Genomic DNA, 19,884 nt, shown 5'->3' on the forward strand with positions numbered 1-19,884 from the left:
ATTCATGCAGGAAGATACGTATGAGGGTCTTCTGAGAATGTAATTTTTGCAGAAGTCTGACCTACGTCAGTGCTGGGCATTTGCTTATGAGCAGCCTGGCAATGCCCCTGCAGGAGCCTTGGGCATCGGGCCTGAACCTGCCCTGCGTGATGAGAACCTGGAAGAGATGTCTAAGAAAAAGCTTAGGAGAGGTATTTTTGGAGATGAAGGATAACGGAGGACACCGTTTTCTACTGCCGCTCCATGCAGCTTGTGTCTTGTATAAAAATCTTGTTCCTTGAGGAAAAGGCCTGAGGAAGGGCCACGAGGACTGTCTAGAGATCCAGCCCTGCTCCACAGTTTTGCAGTCGCATAACCACATCTTACTGTGGCTGTAGTGAAACTCTGCTGTAGAAACACATACTGGGAATTGATGCATTTCTGCCGATAAGGCACAAGATACAGGGACCACTTTGTCTGTGCTGCAGAAAGGTTTCAGCTTTTTCCCATAACAACAGTTCTTTAAATAGGAGCGCTGGTGTGCAATCAGCAAACGAGTGTCCTTGCTGAGGACTGGAAAGACGTGTTTACTGGGTGAAGTTCAGCCATTGGGTGTTTCCAAGTTCTGAAGTGCTGGAGCTGACTACTGCTAAGTCAAATGGAGCAACCCCGTGAGTGTGGAGGAGGAGGAGGACAGAGCCTGGCAGCTGGCACACTTGGGCTCTGTGCACTCACAGCTCCCCATGGGAGCTGTAGATGGCTTTTTGTTACTGTTTGGGTGGTTCAGCTCCTGTGCCTACAACCATTGTTAAAACCCACAGAGCTCCTTTTGCCAAGGTTGTTCTGACATTGTTTCTCGCTATTGCTGGTGCTGCCAGCCTACCTGCTGTATGCAGCTACATGTTTACCTACTTGCTGTGAAAGTTCAGTGTTGTGTTTTTGCCAACATAAAGAGCCTGCCTGGGTAAACTTCTGCCTGCTGCTTAACGCTTGGGCAAGGTCTTCTCTGAACCTAAGGACGATATAAATATTTAGACATACTGCTGTGTTTTTGAAAGACATTTCTGTTCAGAAGACTTAACAGACATAGAAGGTAACAACGCTGCTGGGCTCTGGGCAAGAAAATGAGGTGGGTACGGTACAAAAGCTAAGGTAAATATGGAGGTGTAGCAACCAGTATTTCGTCTTTTAAACAGTATAAGTGCTGCTGAGGATGTGAGCGTGAATTCAGCCTTCTTATGGGTTGGAGAGGGGCTCTTCCTTACCCTTCCTTCCTAGTCCCTCTTCCAGATGTGTTTTTGGCGGAAACCTTAGCAGCTCAGGCACCCTATCTGCTGTGTGCTAAGACGACGTGAATTCCTTCACTTTCTGCCTCCATTGTTTGCTTTTTTAATGCTTAGATTCCATGTGCTATTTCTTGCTGTGAAACACCTTTTTTTTTTTTTTTTTCCCAGTTTATTGTCCGCATACTGTATCTGCTGGGAAGTGGGATTTTGAAGGTTGCAAGAAAAAAATTCTAAAGGTCTGGCAGTCTCTAAGTTAATTTTGTGAAGAAGTTACATGGCACATGGTGATTGCTGGGTGTGCTGCCTTCTCCCTTGCTGATTTGAACTTTGTGCTAGTTCAACAAAATCCTACTGAAGTAAATGGAAACAGAAGCAGAGGAACTTTACTTTGCACTGATCAACAGAGGATATATGATGAAGCTCTGGTACCTGATATGTATCACCTCTCCTACAGGGAGAGCTGCAGAACTGTAAGATCAAGTGGAGATGCAGCACGGGGTAGATGCAGAGGAGTGTCTCAAGAGGGAGTGGAGGGGATGGTCTCTGAGCAGATCAACCTTCACCACACAGCTCAGTACCAAAAGCACTGAGCATTTGCTACTTGCTTTTACTTTACTTGCCATTGCTCAGGAACTCTGAAGAAAATGCCTAGAGCATTTCTCAATGTACCTTACATGTAACAGTATGTAGAAAAGGCCAGGGACATCTTTCTAAATAGATTTCTGCTCAGCCTCCTGCTTCTTGTCTGTACTGCCTGTTATCCTGTGCCTGGAGGGGTTAACAGTGATTAGTATGGAGTCTCCATTGGGGCACTTTTATTTCAAGTAGCATTTCAGAGCAGATGTTTATGGAAGCAGCAGTGATTTCATGTGCAGTTTTAATTATTTGTCAGTTTAGCTTGGTTTGATTTGAGCCTTGTGTACCTATAAAGGCCAAACAGAGATCTGTCAGTGTTAACAAAACAGGTAGGCCTAGAGAGTTAAAATTGTACAATGTGATGTTAACAGCACTAAGCAGTTAATCAGGGTAGGGTTTTTTTCAGTATAGATGCTCTGACTCACTGCTTTGGATGGCAAGTGCACAATTTTAAATCCTTTTATTTAGGCCTGCACAACATCTAGCCCCTGAAATAATTACTTGGACCTACCTCACTGCGGATGTTGGCTTTTTTTTTTTTAATAGCTCATCTGAGAATATTATATTTTATTAAACATGGAGAGGGCCCTAAATGACAGCTCTGAGGCTGTCATTTAACCTGATACATGACAGCTTAATCCTATCATTTCCCTTGGCGTGCTCTTTTCCCCTCATTTCCTACCCCTTCGCTCTGAAATCTTGTTCATGAGAACACTGGCCATTTGGTTGGGGATTCCTGGACTTCCACTGCAAGCACTGAAATTGTTCTTGCACGTGCGGTAAATCCAGTGTGCTCCAAGTGTGTTGGAATTTATTGTGCAAGGCCCTGACCCAAAATGAGGTCCTGAAAACCTCAGCCTAAAGTAGGTATCATATCTCAGTTGAGTGATGACTGTCTGATCACATGAGCTCTAACCTGCCAGTCTTGTCCCTTGGTGTGTGCAGGGCAGCCACCTGAACGTGCCCTCTCCGTCCAAGGACAGGACAGTTGGGAGATGAGGTCTGGGAGTCTGTGGGGATGGAAGCAGGACTATCGCACCACCAAAGGGTGGCAAAGGGGTACTGGCCAGGGAGGCAGAAATTGTGGGGATGGGGAAAGGGAAGAAAAGGGGGTATTAGATGCCAGCCATAACCCTTCCATCCTCTACAAATCAGAGTATAAAGTACATTGATGTCTTAAGAGGCCAACCCATGTATTTCAGGTGTTCACCCTGTTATAAGCTTTGATTACAGACTGAGGAAAGGAAGGAGGAAAAAGCAACAAAGCATTAAACATGTAAAACTATTAAGCAAGGCTTTAATTTATAGCAGTGGTTTCTGTTCCTGTTATTTCTGTGCCTTTAGTAGTTAAAAGCTTTTAAAAGAAACCCAGTTCATGAAATCGACATCTGACAGTGGTACTGAAAGTGAGCCCATTGTTGTGCAGAAGAAATGCCGGAATACAGAACTTGTTTCTGGTGACCATAGTGCCTGGCCCTGCCACCTCAATGGCAAACGCAAAAGGGGAAAGAGAAAGAATAACACAAAGTGGAGAACAGCAGTTTGTGTTGGTGCTGCCTGACTTGCAACATCACTGCTGGAGACAGGCAGGGAGTGCAGTCACATCAGCGAAGCTTGGGCTGGCTGAGCAGGGAGGTCAGGCTGTCCCAGCCTGGCTGCAGTTTGTGCTACAAAAGCCGCAACCTTGGCAAGCTAAACTAGGCATAAGCAGAAGTTAGAAGGAAACAGAATAAGGTGGCAAAGGCATTAGGAGGATGGATGTTGGGAGGGCTGGGAAGGTCTCCAGCAGCTCAGCGTTACATCCCAGGCAAACCTTTCAAGTTCTTTGCCTCCCAGGCTATGACAAGCCATGTGTTGGGTCACAAGCTTCAGGGAAAAGCATCTGCTCCACTGGATCACAAGATGGGGGAGTGATCGTGGCTCCACCATATGGCTGGTAGGAACCAGGACCTGGCAGAGCTCCTTTTGGGGCAGACAATGCCCTCTAGCCACAAGCCCGCAGTGGGAGGAAGCTGTGGCTTTTCCCAGCCCATGTGAGCTACGGCCTGGGCTATTGGAGAATGTGGGGTCAGGGCTGGAAGCTGCACTTGCTCTGCGGGAGTTGCTGGCTCTGCATGGGTGCACAGCTGCAGTGGGAAAAGGTAAAGGTGTCTCCACCGCCGCCGTCTCGTCAGGATGACTAAGGCCCCTTGATTCCCAGTGTGGGCAAGGTCCCACAATGACAGAGCTTGGTTGTTTCACCCCACTTGCTTTCCTGGTGCCAGGGTCAAATTAAGGGCGTGGAGCTGGGTGACAGCTGTAACAGCACATCCTTTCCTGTATTTGTGTTCCTGAACTAGCCCTCATTCCCAGCATGTCAGCTTTGGGTAATTGATTTCTAGTCTCTCCCACCTCTTATTTTCCAGTCAGTTTTAACTGCGAGGACTGTATTAGTTGGCCGTTTAGTTTGGGCTAACCCGATAATTTTTTTTTCTGCTGACCTTAAAATCTCTTTTGTACAGCAGGCTGAGTTAGACTACTCTCCCTTCAGTCAATTTATAAAAGAGGCTTCAGTGCAGGCCATTAATCTTGGTTGTTTTGTTAACCTGGAGTGTTTGGATGACTTATTTAATATTAGGGAAGAATATACCAATATCTACCTATTGCCTGTAAATTAGCTGTGGGGGGTTTTGGTAACTTACTATTTATGGGCTCCCTAAGAATATGAATTCAGGTTGTGTTTGGAACAGGGAAAAGAATAACTTATTCCAAAAATATGATAATTACAGGGGTGATAACAGTGTCTGGACCACTCTTCCATGGCACTATGAAGATGGCATGTGCTGTGTATTTTCTTCTCCAGAACTTACTTCACTAGCCAGCCGTGATGCAGGTAAGTCAGCAGCAATGACGAGTGCAGCAAATTTCTGAGGGAAAGTAGCCTGTTCTTTTTTTAAAAAAAACCAAACAAACCAAAACCAAGCACATAACAACAACCCCCACTCCCATCTCCCATATAATATAATAAACACATACAAATATAATGAACCTATTTGAAAGAGGCTGGTAGTAACTGCTATGGGGGTAAAGTACAAGACTGTTCACTGAGCTACAAATCAATTTCCTCTTGACTCGGGAGAAGAAAGCCACATAGCAACATTCAACATATAAGAACAAAAATCTCAAGGGACATGCTCAGACTTTTGTCTCATTTTCCTTGCCACAGTACCACATTTTTGTTTTGTTGAAGAAGCAGGATTATTTGCAGAATCTTAGATCACTGTCAGCAGGCGGCTTCTCAGAGTTAATTATAAGGGAACTGCACTTTGAAGCAATCTCTCCTTTGGAGGTGTAGATCCCTGTGAGAGTGGCTGCAGCTGTGACTCCTGCAGTCTCCTTTGGCCATGAGGTACGTTATGGGATCAGTTCTGATTAGAGGGGTGTATAGTCCTTAATACTGACTGTAAATGGAAATAGTCGTTTGAGCAATATTTGTTGTTCTGGTTTAGGGTATGTAAATTTGATGCTTGAAATGAGCAAGGAAAAGCAAACAGCTAAGTGATGACTGCACGCTTCTCTGAAAGTCTTCCACCTCACTTCTGGGGGTGCCACTTCGGAATTTTCTCTCTTGATTTTCGTTTTAAGTGCGTCTTTGTTCCAGTGGCAGAAACAAAAGGCCCTGGATCTCCTTGTTGTGGGAGTGAAGTATGTTGCTTGTTCTTTGCAATGGGGGTTCTCTACACAGTTTAAAAAGAAAACAAAAAACCCCACAGCTAAACGTAAAAACCCAAAACTCCAAAAATGTGCCTGAAATCTGTGGGCTTTTTTTAAACTGTGAAATCTGCTGTGCAGATGCCTGCTTCTTCTGACCTGCTGAATGTTGGAGCTAAAATGAAACATACCTTGTTCTCTCTCTTTGACCCAGTTCAGCACACATTCGAGGAATCAGAGGAGCAGTATTTTGGCACAAGCGGCCAAAATCCTAACACATGCACACACGCTGCCTGATGTTTCATTTCAGGTTATAAACTGGATTACAACATGCTTTCGCCCTAGGAGCATTACCCAGGGAAACCAGGCTGGATCTGCCTGATGCATAAAACCAATCATCTGGCTAAATGATGGCCAAGTGGAAAGTAAATGATGTATGCAGAATCTATATTTTTAACAGGAATTTAGATTACATCTCAATCATGCTAAATGATTATTAATACTATTTATTTCATCAGTCCAAGGCTGGAATAAATATATTCTGGAAACTGTGCTTAAAGAGTTTAGGACAATGTTTTAAACTTCTAAAAACACTCTATCTGTCCTAATTAAGTCAGAGTAGCACAGACAGTATTTAAACCCCACGTTTTTTCTCCTTGATGCAAATGGACCTTTGTGTCCTTTTATTTGTAGGAAGCTTTGTTAGCCTTAGTTAGCTGAAATACTTGCATATGATTTGTTTTTTCAAAAGAAAAGATTCACTGTATTTAGAGATGCAAATACTACCTTGTCTGCAAAAACCACCAGCTGTTATACTGGAAGACAAAGCTAATTCTATGTTGCTTTACTTCAGTATTGTCTGTTTATTCACAAGCATCTTTTTAACAACTTTCCCTGCATAGCTGCAAAATACCAGACACCAGCCTGAATTGATCTGTGATTTTAATTTTTTTTTAAATAAGTAAATAGATTAACTAAGAGCATACACTGTTGAATTAATGTTTGTACACAAGTCGAATAGACTGTTAGCTTTGATTCTTGCATTCCTTGAATATGAGTTTACTAATTGCTGCCTTAAATATTTGGCTCGAGTCTGAGTCGGGTGGAATACACAGCTCTGTAGTAGAAGAAACTGCTGCTGGTTTGTGTGTCAGTAGCGCAGCTTTGTGAAGAGATTCTCTGCTTCTGCTTCAAACATCTGGAGAGACAAAGAGCGTTTGTGAGGTCTTTTGTTGTTGCTGCAAGTTGGAGCAGTGGAGAATTATGTCCCAAGAAATACCCTGAATCCTGGAAAAATCAGAGTGGAATCATTAAGTGTTTAGCTTTATCTTCTTTATAAAAGAAAGTGCTTTCGTTTCATCTGTGGCGACTCTCCTGGTAATGCACGTTACGTAATAGGTACTCTCCCTTTCGGAGTGAAATCCTTTTTCCGATTTGCGGGTAGTATTTGCATATGTCTGTCTTAGCTGCATTGACATGCCAGATGCACAGTGGTAGCTGTCTCCGCCTGCTAATCCTGTAATAACATTCTGGTGACCAAATTCAATGGCCCTGCGCGGAGCCTCGAAACAGCTGATTGCTGAGTAGGGAGGAAAAAAAAATCGCCCAGCGAATCTCGTTGCAGCTCTCTGCTGCATCCCCATCCCACAATCCCTTGCACCATTTGCTGCAGTCTTTCTACACGGGCTGAGTGAGAAAAAGATGTGCTAAATAAAGATTGATTGGTTTGAATCCTGAAGGGGTCTCCCACTTGTAAATGACCCTGGGGAAAAAAAAAAATTCATGACGACTTCACTGGGCCTCCTCTTATTCTTCTATTTTTCTTTCCACCTGTCCTCTTCGTGGAATGGAGCGTCATTCCTTAGAGCACAAAATCTCTTGTGCATCTAATAATGACTGTGCTGTGATAGGGATTCTTAAACAGTTTTACGCGTGAGGCTTGAAATATTAACAGATGATGGTTTGTTCGTTTGGATTACTGCGGAACTGCAGCTCCGTCCCTGCAAGGATTTTATCCTCAGCACTGCACTGATTAAGCTATTTTTCTACAAAGATGGGTAGGTCTAAAATGCTCAAGTTTGCTCAGTGTTATTCCTGGTGGCTGCTGCTGGGTTGCTCCTTCTGTTTTGGCCCCCGATCGTTCATTATGCTTCTGCATGCTGTAAGAATGAAGAGGGTTGCTGTGTTTTAAACAAGGCACCAAGCTGATTGCAAGAGTGGGAGAGAAAGGAATGCAAATTTAGCTTATCCAGCCTTTTACACAAGTGGACTGTGTGGCTGTTATGATTATTAATTTGCTCGGTGTGCTCTGTGTCAGCTAATTTTGGGGCTGCTGCTAGAAATGGCTTGAATCTGTTCTTTATTCCTGAAGACTGTGGACAGGCGATATATCTGTTTTAAGGACTTTTAAGCCCCAGCTCCCCCAAGCCTTTAAGCAACGTTATTGAGGTTCCCCACCCTTTCTTAGGGCTTGAGGCCTAACCGTTCTTTTGGAAATGTTGCCATTGGAAACCTATTCATTCATAATACATGAATAGGACCCTCTGGGTTGTGAATACCATTGATAAGAAGAGGATGAACAAGCTGCGAGCAATTTGTTCTCCTCAGGCTGTACTTTTCAGGCTAGTTGCAGCTCTGGCTGGGTGGAGTTCAGTGATAGCAGTGTATCAGCAACAGAGAATTCTGCTCTTTTCGGAATAAATCCTGGGAACTGAACGGACCGTTAGAAGTTTTCCCAATGTCTTTTTCTTGACTGGGCCACACACTAATAGAGAATTTGGTAACTGTGGAGGGATACCAGAGCTTGTTTGAAGATACCTGTAGAAAGGGTGCCCTTTCCTATTACATGGCTCTATTTATCTGAAACAGCTCTTCTGGAACTGTTATTTGCTGTACCTTAATGTCGGTTTTTTTCTTTTTTCCAATACTATAGGAAGTTCTTTTTATCCGGGTGGGGCCACACCCTGACTTTAGTTCCTGAAGGCATGCACGCGTAGCAGGGCAAGGCTTTCCACTAGCTTAGAGAGCCATTGTTTTCTCCTTTCTTTGCTGTATAGTGTATTTTGAAATAAAATCAATAGTCATATCCCCCAGCAGAAGGAAAAAGAATAATGTTACCTTTGGGGTAGCTGGAAAGATAACAACCCTTGAGCCTTAAAGGGGTGACAAAGAGTATACATTTCAGAACCCTTTTCTGCACTTGATTTAGCAAACCTGAACTGGGTTTCTAGCATGTGCCTCTTATAGATGAATGGGTGGGGTTTCATGTCGTTTGGTGCAATGTTTCACAAACCTTTGGCTTCGCATGTTTAAATTACGGACTGTAAATATATGGAGAAGTGATTCTCAGGCTTATTTTCAAAGCTCATGCTTCAGCTGCTCTTTATTAGATTGTGAGACAGAACGACCCTCCAAAAAGAGCTCTGGCAGTTTCTGAGATCAGAAGATGCTACTACAAAAAAATAATTTTTTTCCTGTAAAAATAGTGTTACTTTGTGAATCTCCCACTACTAATACATCTGAAAGTCACGTTGCTGTTTTGGGGAAACGCTGTGAGCACTGCAGTAAATCAGAATAAATACTGTCTTTGGTGAAATTCAAAAGTATCGCCTAAAATCTCTAGCTTTTTCTCAAACAGTCTTTGATTTTACAGTTGCTTTCATTAAGTCTATGGGAAAAATAATCCTTCTTGTAGCTATATTACATTCATCAAAACTGCTTTAAAGGTGGAGTTGTCTCTGGGAGGCTGCAGAATTCTAGAAATTCCATACTCAAAAAACTTTTTAAATTAACTACTTGTGTAAGATGATGTTGTACCAGGTAGTGGCCAAAGCTTGAAATGTACTGATGAAATTCTATTTTCAGGTGCATGTTTTAAATCTGATTTATGTAAGCACAGGGGATAAATGACAATCATGGCCTGCTGTGTTCCAGATAAAACATCGAATACTAAAAGCACTTATTTATGAATTGTTAGAATTTCCCTGACGAAGCTTAAAGCGTGAACATTTGAAAATTAAAGTGGCTGGTATGAGCTTTGTGTAAAAAATGCTAAGAATCACCTGATTTTGCAATGAGATTGGGGGAATGTAAAAGACTAAGATGAAGCTCAGATTAAATCAATATGAAATTTTTCAGGCAGCAGGAATTTTCTTTGTAAAAACACTATGTGCTAGTGTAGCTGTACTTGATGGCTAAAAGAAAACATTACAGAATATATCTGGTTGCTAGATAACTTTTTTCCTGTTAAATGACAGGCAGCATTCACTAGAGACCTATTCTTTCATATTTTAAGTATAATTTTTTTAAAATAGTCTGTGCTTAGTCTAAACCAAAAAATTTATATTGTTCATAATGTATCGGTATCCAGTTTGGAAACGGTGCTTTTGATAAGAAGTCTTCCTGCTTCTGATTATCTTCCCTGCTTTCTTTGGGTCTCCACCCTTAGCTGTTGGTTGGCAGCGTGGGAGGCAAACACAGCTGCATCAGTGGTGAACTGCATTTTCTTTTGAAACGCATCACTGAAGTTCCACATGTTACACTGCCAAATGCATGAATACATTAATGCATGTTTGATAGCCTACTCTTTCTACTCCCATTTGTGAAAGCTGGATATTTTCATTCCACTTCTTGTAGAAGCCATTTTTAACTCAAGCTTTTAAAAAGTAACACGGGTTCCTAGTTGATCTCCTAAGGTTTATTATGTGGGATTTATGGCATTTAAATAGATGAAATTATATTTTTTTTTATGCAATAGTCACATTTTATCTGACTATGGGGAAAGAAATGAAAAAAGTGAAACAAATAATCAATTCTGAAACCACGCATTTTTGGTTCATGAACAAACATATGTTACAAGCATTGTGGCAATTTTTAACCTTGCAGATTCCCCTTTCTGGGATAAAAAGGAAACAAAAGGGCCTGCCATAAGCATTGTGCATCAAATTACGTCAGTTACTGCTGTCGGGTATTTAAATTGTGAATAACTTTATGCTGTTGTACTTGCTAGCACAGAGGTGATTCCCCAGGAAATTGTTGTCAGTGTGATCTGTACTGAATAATCACCGTCATTATCCTAGAAATAGCCATTTGGTCAATGGAGTAAGTAAACAATACCTGTATGGCTAAATACATAGCTCAGGAAGAACTGCATGAGTTCAGCTCTGCCAGATTAGTGTGCCAGGCATTCAGCACAGGAAGAAGATCTGCTGTAACGCTGCCGATAAAACACTACAGGTCATGCAAATCGTTGTGGAATTGAGTAACCTTTGAATGAGCACAATCAGCACCAAGGCAGAGGGCTTGTTATTTCTGTCTTGGAAAGCCTGAACCGCCCTCAAGCCAAATATCAAATTGCCTGAAATGGATGACTAAAAACTGGGGTAGAAAATGTTTAGGGAAGAAGTGACTACGTCAGGAGTGTACCTGCAGTGAAGGAGCCCAGCTGGGCTCGCAGCTGGCACGGAAGAGGAGCCCCTGTTTCGCTGCGGGTGCGGGAGGACTGGCAGAAAGTGCTGCGACAGAGACGCTGCCGTCAGCTCCCTGGGGAGTGAGCCTGTACCTCCCAGTGCTCCAGCCTGTCAGAAATGCTGATGGAGAGGAGTTCTTGCTGGGCCACCCTGCCAGGGCCTCTGCTTGTCAGGTTTTCCTAAACTATTTTAGCAGGCAGTTTACTTTTCTCTGAGGTTGCGTCCTTCCTTTTCCTCCCCTGTCTTCTCTTTCCACGTATGAATTGTTGGCTATAATCTGTATCACCAGTTGAAAAGAAACTTAAGTTTTTCTCTCCTTGTGCCTTTTTTTCCAGGACAGGAGGTGTACCATATACCTGCAATTTTAATTCTGTCAGTCAGTAGACCTTTTTTCTTACCCTTTTATGTCATGCTTTATATGCCAGGGTTATGAAGAGTCTTCAGTACTGGAAATGTGACTCTTACTACTCTTTCTGCCTAGAATGCCACTTTTCTTGCATTTATTATTTGGATGTGCTTCATGTATCCTTCGTCCTACCTTTGCTGATTCTCAGCAGCTATCAGTTGCATCTTCTTTGCTCAGTTTCTTTTATCGCGAGGATTTTTGCTTCACCTGCCTCATCCCGGTTGCTGATGCAGAATTTGAGCATTCCCTTCCCAGGGGCTGTCTGGTTCTGGAGGTTCCTTCTTGGGGGCTTCCTGGAGTCCAAACCTACCATATCTTTGGCAACACCAGCACTAATAAGGACAAAAATTGCTGGGTGAACCGTTTTCAAACTCTGTCTGTGACATGACCATTTGAGTGGCTGGTGCGGTTCCAGTTTAAGCATTTTGCCAGCAATACTGTAGATGTAAGAAATCCTATGTTTGTTAGCACTGGCTGAACCTACTGGTGCAAGAACGTTTTTATCGTGGGATTTCTTTAAAACCACACAGCCCTGTAACTCTTTCAGTCCAGAGGCAACGTGCCTTTCCAGAATGCCTGCTCAGACAGAGGTCTTATGTGTGGTGGTGTAGACTTGGCTGTTTCCCAGGTTCTCATCCGTGATAAACCATTTTAGAAGTTTAATTCTTCACTGTTTTTGTTTTATATGGAAACATGAATTTCTGCATAAGGATGAAACATGAGTGAATTAGTTGTTGGTTTTGTTATTTCATGGAGTTTATAAGCCTTTTTTTTGTCTTTTCTTCTTTTCCCCACCCCACTGCAGCAGTGTGCAGGGTAGAAGGGAACAGGACCCATATGTCAGTGGTCTAGGATGGCCAGTGAAGGCTCCAACATCCCAAGTCCTGTGGTCCGTCAGATTGACAAGCAGTTTCTGATTTGCAGCATATGCCTGGACCGTTACAAGAACCCCAAAGTACTTCCCTGCCTGCACACTTTCTGTGAGAGGTAAGTCCTTTCCTCATGCTGGTAACTAGGTATTTGTGTGGTGCAACAAGCACAGAACTCTGCATCCTTTGGTGGATTGGGACTTTTTTCTACTTGTAAAGGTCATGTTAAGGCATGATAAAGTCTGGGAAGGCTGGAGAGACAGGGATGTAGAAAACCACTGTTAATTGTGGGAGACAGGAAGAACAGACAGCAGTGGAATATTTGGAATAGTTGCCTTGATGCAAGAGTAAGTAAAAAGTAAATCTAATGAAACTAATGAATACAGTTACAACAATGTGAAAGGTTATGTCAGTCAGAATTTGGACCTCAAATTAATGGCCTTAAATTTAGACCAATTAGCCTATAATTACAAACAATAAAAACCTTTCTTTGTTGTTTTACTAAGCAGAGAAATAATTATCCCATCCTTTAATGTCCAAGGGTTAGACATGATATATACATTATTAATAACCTATGATTAAATGTCTTCATTCTGCAGCTTGGTTGACTGAAGTGGAAAAACTCTCTGAAAACAGATCTGATAAAACAGCAGCCTGTCTTTTATTGTATTTAGCTGAATTAATTGAAAATACATAATGATATTTTAATGTTATATTATCGATCAAATGCTGGAGAAAAAAGAGCATCTGCAGAGAAGTTAGCTGAAGAATTACTGGTTAGAGTTCTTTATCTGATGATGGGATGCAGCTCTTTCGATTCTATATTGAATGGCAGGAGAATTTTAATAAATGATATTTTGTGTGAACATTTAGTTCAGCAGATTTACACCTCTTAGAATTGTGGTATGCGCATCTAATTTTACACAAGGTGCAAGAAAAATTGTGGATCTCTGAATGTGTCAGATGAACTGTTCTTTTGTAGAAGAATAGGAAACCCCAACTTTACTCAAATCAGCAGTGAAACTCTCACTGAAGCCAGTGAAGTGAAGATTTTTGCCACCATGTCTTAAGGTTCTTGACTTCAGTTCATGTGTAAATCCTAAATTCAGCTTCTGGTTTTCACTTACACTTCACTTCACTTAATCCTCTTACGCTGATCTGGTTATGGAGAGAGGCTGGAAGAACTCTTCCAGTGTACTGCTGATGCGCAAAGCCTAAGCTCTCCTTTCACAGAGCCCTTACTGGGGGGTCAGGAGAAGGGCTGCCAAGGAAGGATGAAGAGTGGTGCAAGCAAAGCCTTTGAAAGTGGGTAAGAGCTGTGCAGCTGTGCGAGGCCGCACTTTCTTGGTTGGCATCTCATGAGAAATATGGTGTAGCGCTGCTCCCCTGGAGAACTGCATTCCGCAAAGCTTCCTGTGCTTACAGGACTGTACTGAATTGCCAATTGCAATTGGATGTTGCATGCCCAGCAGTTGTTAACTTGATTTTCAAGGCCAAAAGTGGCACTAACTGTCACCTAGGCTGGTGTGCTGCATATTGTCAATCACAGAACTTTTGTGTGAGATTTATATTCTGTGAAATACCACCACTCAACCACCACACACACACACAAATCAAACACAAACAAAAATCTCCTCCAAAACTCCCCTTAACATAAACTGTGATAACCTGGGACATGCTTCTCTATGTAGTAGAGAGAGCTCTGTTGATTCTGGCTAACTGCCAAATAACTTTCCTAATTGAAATAAATGGAAAAATTTCCATTGGTTTCATTGGGACCAGCTTTTAGCTCTGAAACACTAAACCCACAAATACAAGTTAATAAAGGAGATCCTATTGGAAAGACAAGGGTCAACCACCGGTTAGTCAGTTCAGTCAGAACACAGGTTCAAATACTTGATGCAATAACTTCATGTCTGTCAAACTTTATCTGATAGTTTATCATCTTTACTATCCTGTGAGCAGGATGCAGCAGACTTCTGGAAGCATGGATCCACTCTGCACAAATATCTCAAAGAAAGGCACATAACTCTTAAAATGATGCCAGCTTATTGAACCTTTTTTCATGTGGCAGAGGAAAAAAGGTTTAAAGGAAAAAAAATATCCCCATAACCACTCTTACTTCTGAAGCCTTACCTTTTATAAGTAGGGGTACCAGGACTTCAAACCAGTTCTTAAACTGAAGGGAGTTTTCTTCCTCTTTGATGATACTTTGCCTCTCTTTTTCTCCCCTTCCACCTCCCTTTCCCATAGGTGCTTACAGAATTACATTCCAGCCCATAGCTTAACCCTTTCTTGCCCCGTGTGCCGCCAGACCTCCATTCTGCCAGAGAAAGGGGTTTCTGCGCTCCAGAACAACTTCTTTATCACCAACCTGATGGATGTCCTGCAGCGAACACCGGACAACAGCATTGAAGAGTCTTCCATCTTGGAGACTGTCACCGCTGTTGCTGCGGGCAAACCACTCTCCTGCCCCAATCATGATGGAAATGTAAGTGAGATGAACTCCTGTGGTATGTGCAGGCACTCCTGTGTACAGACTGGTCTGGTTTGTCATGGATATTTTGTTCTAAAAAGATAGTGGGTGAATTGGAATCACAGTAGTTCTTTGATTTTATAATATGTCAACCAAAGACAAGTGATTCTTAAAAAGAACTCAGATGCTTTTAGTGGAGCACCTTAAAGTATCATCTTTTAGCACATTTGGTCAAAACTGTTTGCCCTGCAAGCACTGAACCTCGTGCCTTGGCCTCTTTGGAATGGGTTTCCATAGCTCTCTTTCTTTTAGAATCAACTATTGCTGTGGGAACCTGCATGGTTGTTTAGGCAGTATGTGTCAGGGACCTTATAAGCTTAACTGATCTGCACACTGAAGCAGTTCCGAAAGCTATGTGAGCATATTGACATGGAGCCAAATGAAAGGGTGTCCTAGCTTAGGATGCTTTGGGTCAGCACAAGCTAGAAACACAGAGCTTCTGTTTATCTGCAGTGTTTTGTGCATCTCATGTATCAGTCCTTGGAGGCTGCTTTGTTTTTTTCCTCCACCTACTTTTTTTGCCCAGCATCCCCCCGCATACACCTTCAAATCATATCAGTGGATTCATTGGAAAGTACCCCAAGTGTGTCAGTATTCCCAGAGTATTAGAAGTCAGAGCTATTAGCTCTAACTCTGCTTCCTTCACAATTTTTAGTGTTAACCCTTGTGGCTTTATGGTAGGCATAGGAGCTCCTGTCTCATAGCCAGGCTTATGCAAACACGTAAATAGATCACATTGCAAAGCTGAGCAATGCTGTGTTGTAAACTGAACGCTGTGCTTCTATGCAAGCCAAGAAATAGGTGCCAGTATTTTAAGATTACTTCCTGAGGACTGTTTTATTTGATACTCAGTTTAGGTATATTGGTGGTATAGGAATAATTCAGCTGATACGTAGTGATTACTCTTACAGAGGAACAGCTCAGTTTCCTCTCCTTTGCTGACCTGCTTGGAATTACATGCACTTGTGGAACTGATTTGCTCTACACTCTGATTAATGAATAACTGGTGTAACTTTTAAAATATGTACTGTACCAATGTGTGTCTAGTGGTTACTGATTAATACATTCATAGTTTTTATTTGCATTTTATTGGCTGTCCTTAAAATGAATCACGGTTGTTTTCTGCTATAGCAATCGTGATAGGAACCATTTGATTGTGAAATGCAGAAAAAATTAAAAATGGAAGATGTTACTTGTTTTGCATTTTACATTATCAGCTGGCGATTCTTTGGGTGTGCTTAGGAAAAAATGGTTTGCCTACAATTAAAAATACATCACCTTATACCTCTGAGAACTCCTTCCTAAGGAAAGGTGGATTTGTAAACCAAACTTAACTTGGCTTGCCTTGAAGTGTAGCATATCTTTTAGGATGCTGAGTAGTGTGTGATGGGAATATCTTCTTGCTTCAGGAAGTATCTGGGAGAGTTGGGGTCAGGCTGAGGATGACTCCAATTTAAAGCTTTGCGGAGCTAGAAAAGGAAAAGCTGAAGTGCACACATTAGTCCTTGTGACGGGAGAAGCTGAGATAAGCTTTGGGGAGAGCTGCTTGAGGCTAGCCAGGTAGGTCTGGCTGAAGGGCAGGGGTATGCAGGGCAGGGTGCTGGGCACTTTAGGCCTGACTGAGGAAACGAGCTTTTGCTGGCTTCATGGGTACACAGCATGAGGGCACTGTGTGGCTGCTACCAGCTTTGCTGGGGGCTTCAGGGAGTGAGAGAGGATTGAGGTGGTAGCTGGAGGAGAATGCCTTCACAGAACCAGCAGTCATTCTGCATTGACTTCTCTCCCCATTAATTTTTATGTATTGCTTTGGGTAGGGTCAGATCCATTACACTTTTACTATCAAGGGAAAAAATAGCATCAAGCATATTTCATCTAAATAATAACAGATTTTCTTTGTATTAGCTCGGAAATGAGTTTCTATTTAAACAAGTTTTTTCAATATTTTCAGCCATACTGAATTTAAACCTCTCTGATTAAAATCAGATAGAAACTGATGCACAGATACTTTCTCATTGGCTTGCCTGACTGCTTGTAACAGCCTTCCTCAGGCCATGTAGATTAGATGCCTTCCCTCCCAGTTGGTCTCTTATTTGCACCACTCATATTTTCCATACGTTTGTGTGCATCCTATTCCTTTTGTGCGCATCCTCTCATCCTCTGTTGTGGCATCTTTGTTGCTTGTAGTATCTTAACCATGAGAGATGGTTTCCTGTGTTTGAACTATAAAGAAATGCTTCCTCATATTCACCCAACGCAAGCACAAATATCTGCTCTTGTTAAATCGAGGTAATAGGACACATATGTTACGGAACTTTTGAACCTAACAGAAAATTCTTATCTTCTACTTACACATTAAAATAAGATCAGATTTACTCTCAGCTGCTAAACACCTGCAGCGTTTGTTGGATATAAGCATCCTGATTTGGAAACATTGATCTACAATCATTTAGGGGCAGGTACAACAACCAGGACAGGGAAGGCTATGAAATTCTAGGTTCATTACTTCATAATATGTAATGAGTAGTGTAGCCTCTTTGCAGTCACCCATCCTGAAAAGTCCATGCTTGGGTTTTATTTGAATTTGAAGTGAAAGCCAGCCCAGAATCTAGGATCCATGCTTTTACAGGTGCAGCGTATTTTCTGCCTATAGAGTGTAATAAGAGAGCGCACCCAATATTAAATTAAATGCTTGTCACAAGAAAGCACGCCTTATCTCTGACTAGCTTTTTCTCAAAAGATCACAGAATAGCTTGGCAACCTGACAGGCATAAGATCTTGTCTAGAAAAATATTTCCTGAACTTGTGCAGGTGTTGCTCACTGCCTGTATGCTTCTCTCAGAAAAATAAAAAAGTACTTATCCTTGATATTCTGATGAAGTGACTTCACAATATACCTTTTAAACCTTGTTTTTTCTCTTCACCTCTGTACTTCCCACCATGTCACTTGCTCATGTATCCCGTGAAAGTGTAATCTAATTTTTTTCTGTACTCTGAAATAGTCAGCGTAGGCTAAATACTCATTGAGGCTAAATAAAAAATTCAGAATGTCAGTTACACTCTTAATGAGCACTAAAACTAATAAACTGAGCTCACTGCTGGCAAAATTTTGTTCTGCCTCACAAAGAAAACAATACATTTAGGAAGCAATAGTGTGACTGACACAATCATATCTGACTGAATTATAAAGTCACACAAGGGATTTGGGTGGTTCACTTGTATGTAAGCATGTTGTTTAAGTCAAGACAGTCTTACAAAACTTTTTGAAGAAAATGCTTAAAGCTTTCAGGCTTTCTGTGTGGGTAAGGCAAAAGCTATGACTAGGGAGAACAAAACCCCACATTCTAAATTTTACCAGATATCTGGGAATTGCCCTCGGGTAATCCAAACTTACGTTGTTCTAAAAGCCAAAACATACAAAGCTAAGGTATACACTACACAGCCCTGTGACAGAGGAATTAAGCGTGTGTGTGAGATGAGGAAGAAGGCTGGCAAAGAGCAGACTCATCCTTTTTCTCTGGCTGTTCTTTTAATTCAAACAAATGGAAAGCAGAGGATTAACAATGTGATTATTCAAATGTGATTTTAGAGAAGGGGGGCTTGTGACTGGTGAGAGCCTTTTACTTGAGACCTGAACTTTGAAGGGCTGGAATTAGCTTTGTGAAATCTAATTCTAGAAGTACCTGCATCCTTGATTATGCAAATTAAAAAGTTTCTGTAAATTCAGTTAAATTACAGTAGTGAAGATATGCATGGGTATCTAATTAGGTCATTGTACTGAAATATGCCGGTCTGGTTAGAGGTGGGAGTTAGTGGATGGGATTTCAGAGTCAGTGGGTATTAATTCACATTTCATTACAGCTGATCGGAATGTTTTCATTGACTTCAGTGGAGATACAGTTGAAGACAGTGTTGGATGCCATAGTATATCCTGCCCAAGAGCTCTCTTCAATTTGGAAAGGAGGGGTTCAGGCAAACGTTTTTTTTCTGAGATCTTTTGTAAAGCAAACCTGCTACCATGAAAAGCTTTATGGGAGTGTCACAAAATGTGGTGCCCATGTTGGGCATGGAGGGGAGAGAGGAAAAGCCAGTAATAAATGTCTGTCTGTAGTTAGAAATTAATCTTACCTGATTAAGAAATGCTAGACAAAATGTTAGCAGATCAGCTTATCTAGGCATTTGAAGCCTGAATTGTATTAAGTTTTCTTTCTCCTTCAGCTAAAAGATTTTAATTGGAAATGAAATCTGCTTCACTCAAACATTGAATTTGACTAAGGCAAAGAAGACTATTTATGTGCAGACATACACATTAGGTCTTGTGGTCTGCTTGCTATTACCATTCTAGCTTGTGTGATTCTCTGATGCTTGAATAAAGAGGAAGAAAGTTGATTAGGCTAAACTTTAATATGCCAATGAGATGCTTTCTTTCTTACATATGTTGCTGCAGATATAATGATGTTTATTATGAGGTGTTCAATAGGAAATAAATATTAAATTATTCTAATCATTGTATCCAAAGATAAAAATATTGAATAAAGGCTTGTCAAAATATCTTGAACCTAAGCATTACATTATAAAAAGGCAGAAAGATGAACTTTTGACCCTCATTCAACAGAAATGAATTTTTTTGACCATATAAAAAGATTTAAAGAGTGCCTAAGTGCCTAAACTACAACACTAATAAAATATTGTTCCTTTTGGTTGTTTCCGGTTGCAGATTTTTGAAGCCTTGAAAAGAATTTAAATCCTAAACTCTGTTTAACTCATTTCCTCTATGCACTGCACGACTGCATCACATCTTAGTGCCTACCAATATAACTGTCAGGCCTTAGAGGATCTACTACTGTGAGACTGCAAAATTCCCATTGACTGGAGTAGTGTTGATGGGTGTTGTCATTGTTTAAAGACCTACTTTTTTTTTTTTCCTTGCTGATATATCTGATCTTATACAGTTTATTTGGAGCAGCTTTTAAATTTTCTCTAAAGTGGCTTACATGAATGGCCAACAAATGACTAA

General features: G+C 41.5%; 1 protein-coding gene across 18 annotated transcripts in view; it reads left to right on the forward strand.

The window, feature by feature from the left end:
- TRIM2 (tripartite motif containing 2) overlaps nt 1-19,884 on the forward strand; it is a 93,350-nt gene that overhangs the window by 39,721 nt on the left and 33,745 nt on the right. For 11 of the 18 annotated variants that reach the window (XM_074589700.1, XM_074589688.1, XM_074589692.1 and 8 more), the window contains exons 2-3: nt 12,271-12,452; nt 14,588-14,825. In XM_074589700.1, coding sequence (XP_074445801.1) covers nt 12,319-12,452; nt 14,588-14,825 — 372 coding nt within the window. In that variant the 5' untranslated portion in view covers nt 12,271-12,318. Of the gene's footprint in view, nt 1-4,669; nt 4,774-7,234; nt 7,649-12,270; nt 12,453-14,587; nt 14,826-19,884 lie in introns of those variants that run through there. The other 7 variants (XM_074589689.1, XM_074589687.1, XM_074589698.1 and 4 more) reach the window with 2 other exon arrangements.

The sequence above is a fragment of the Larus michahellis genome, chromosome 5, assembly GCF_964199755.1.
Source record: "Larus michahellis chromosome 5, bLarMic1.1, whole genome shotgun sequence".
Classification (NCBI taxonomy): Eukaryota; Metazoa; Chordata; class Aves; order Charadriiformes; family Laridae; genus Larus; species Larus michahellis.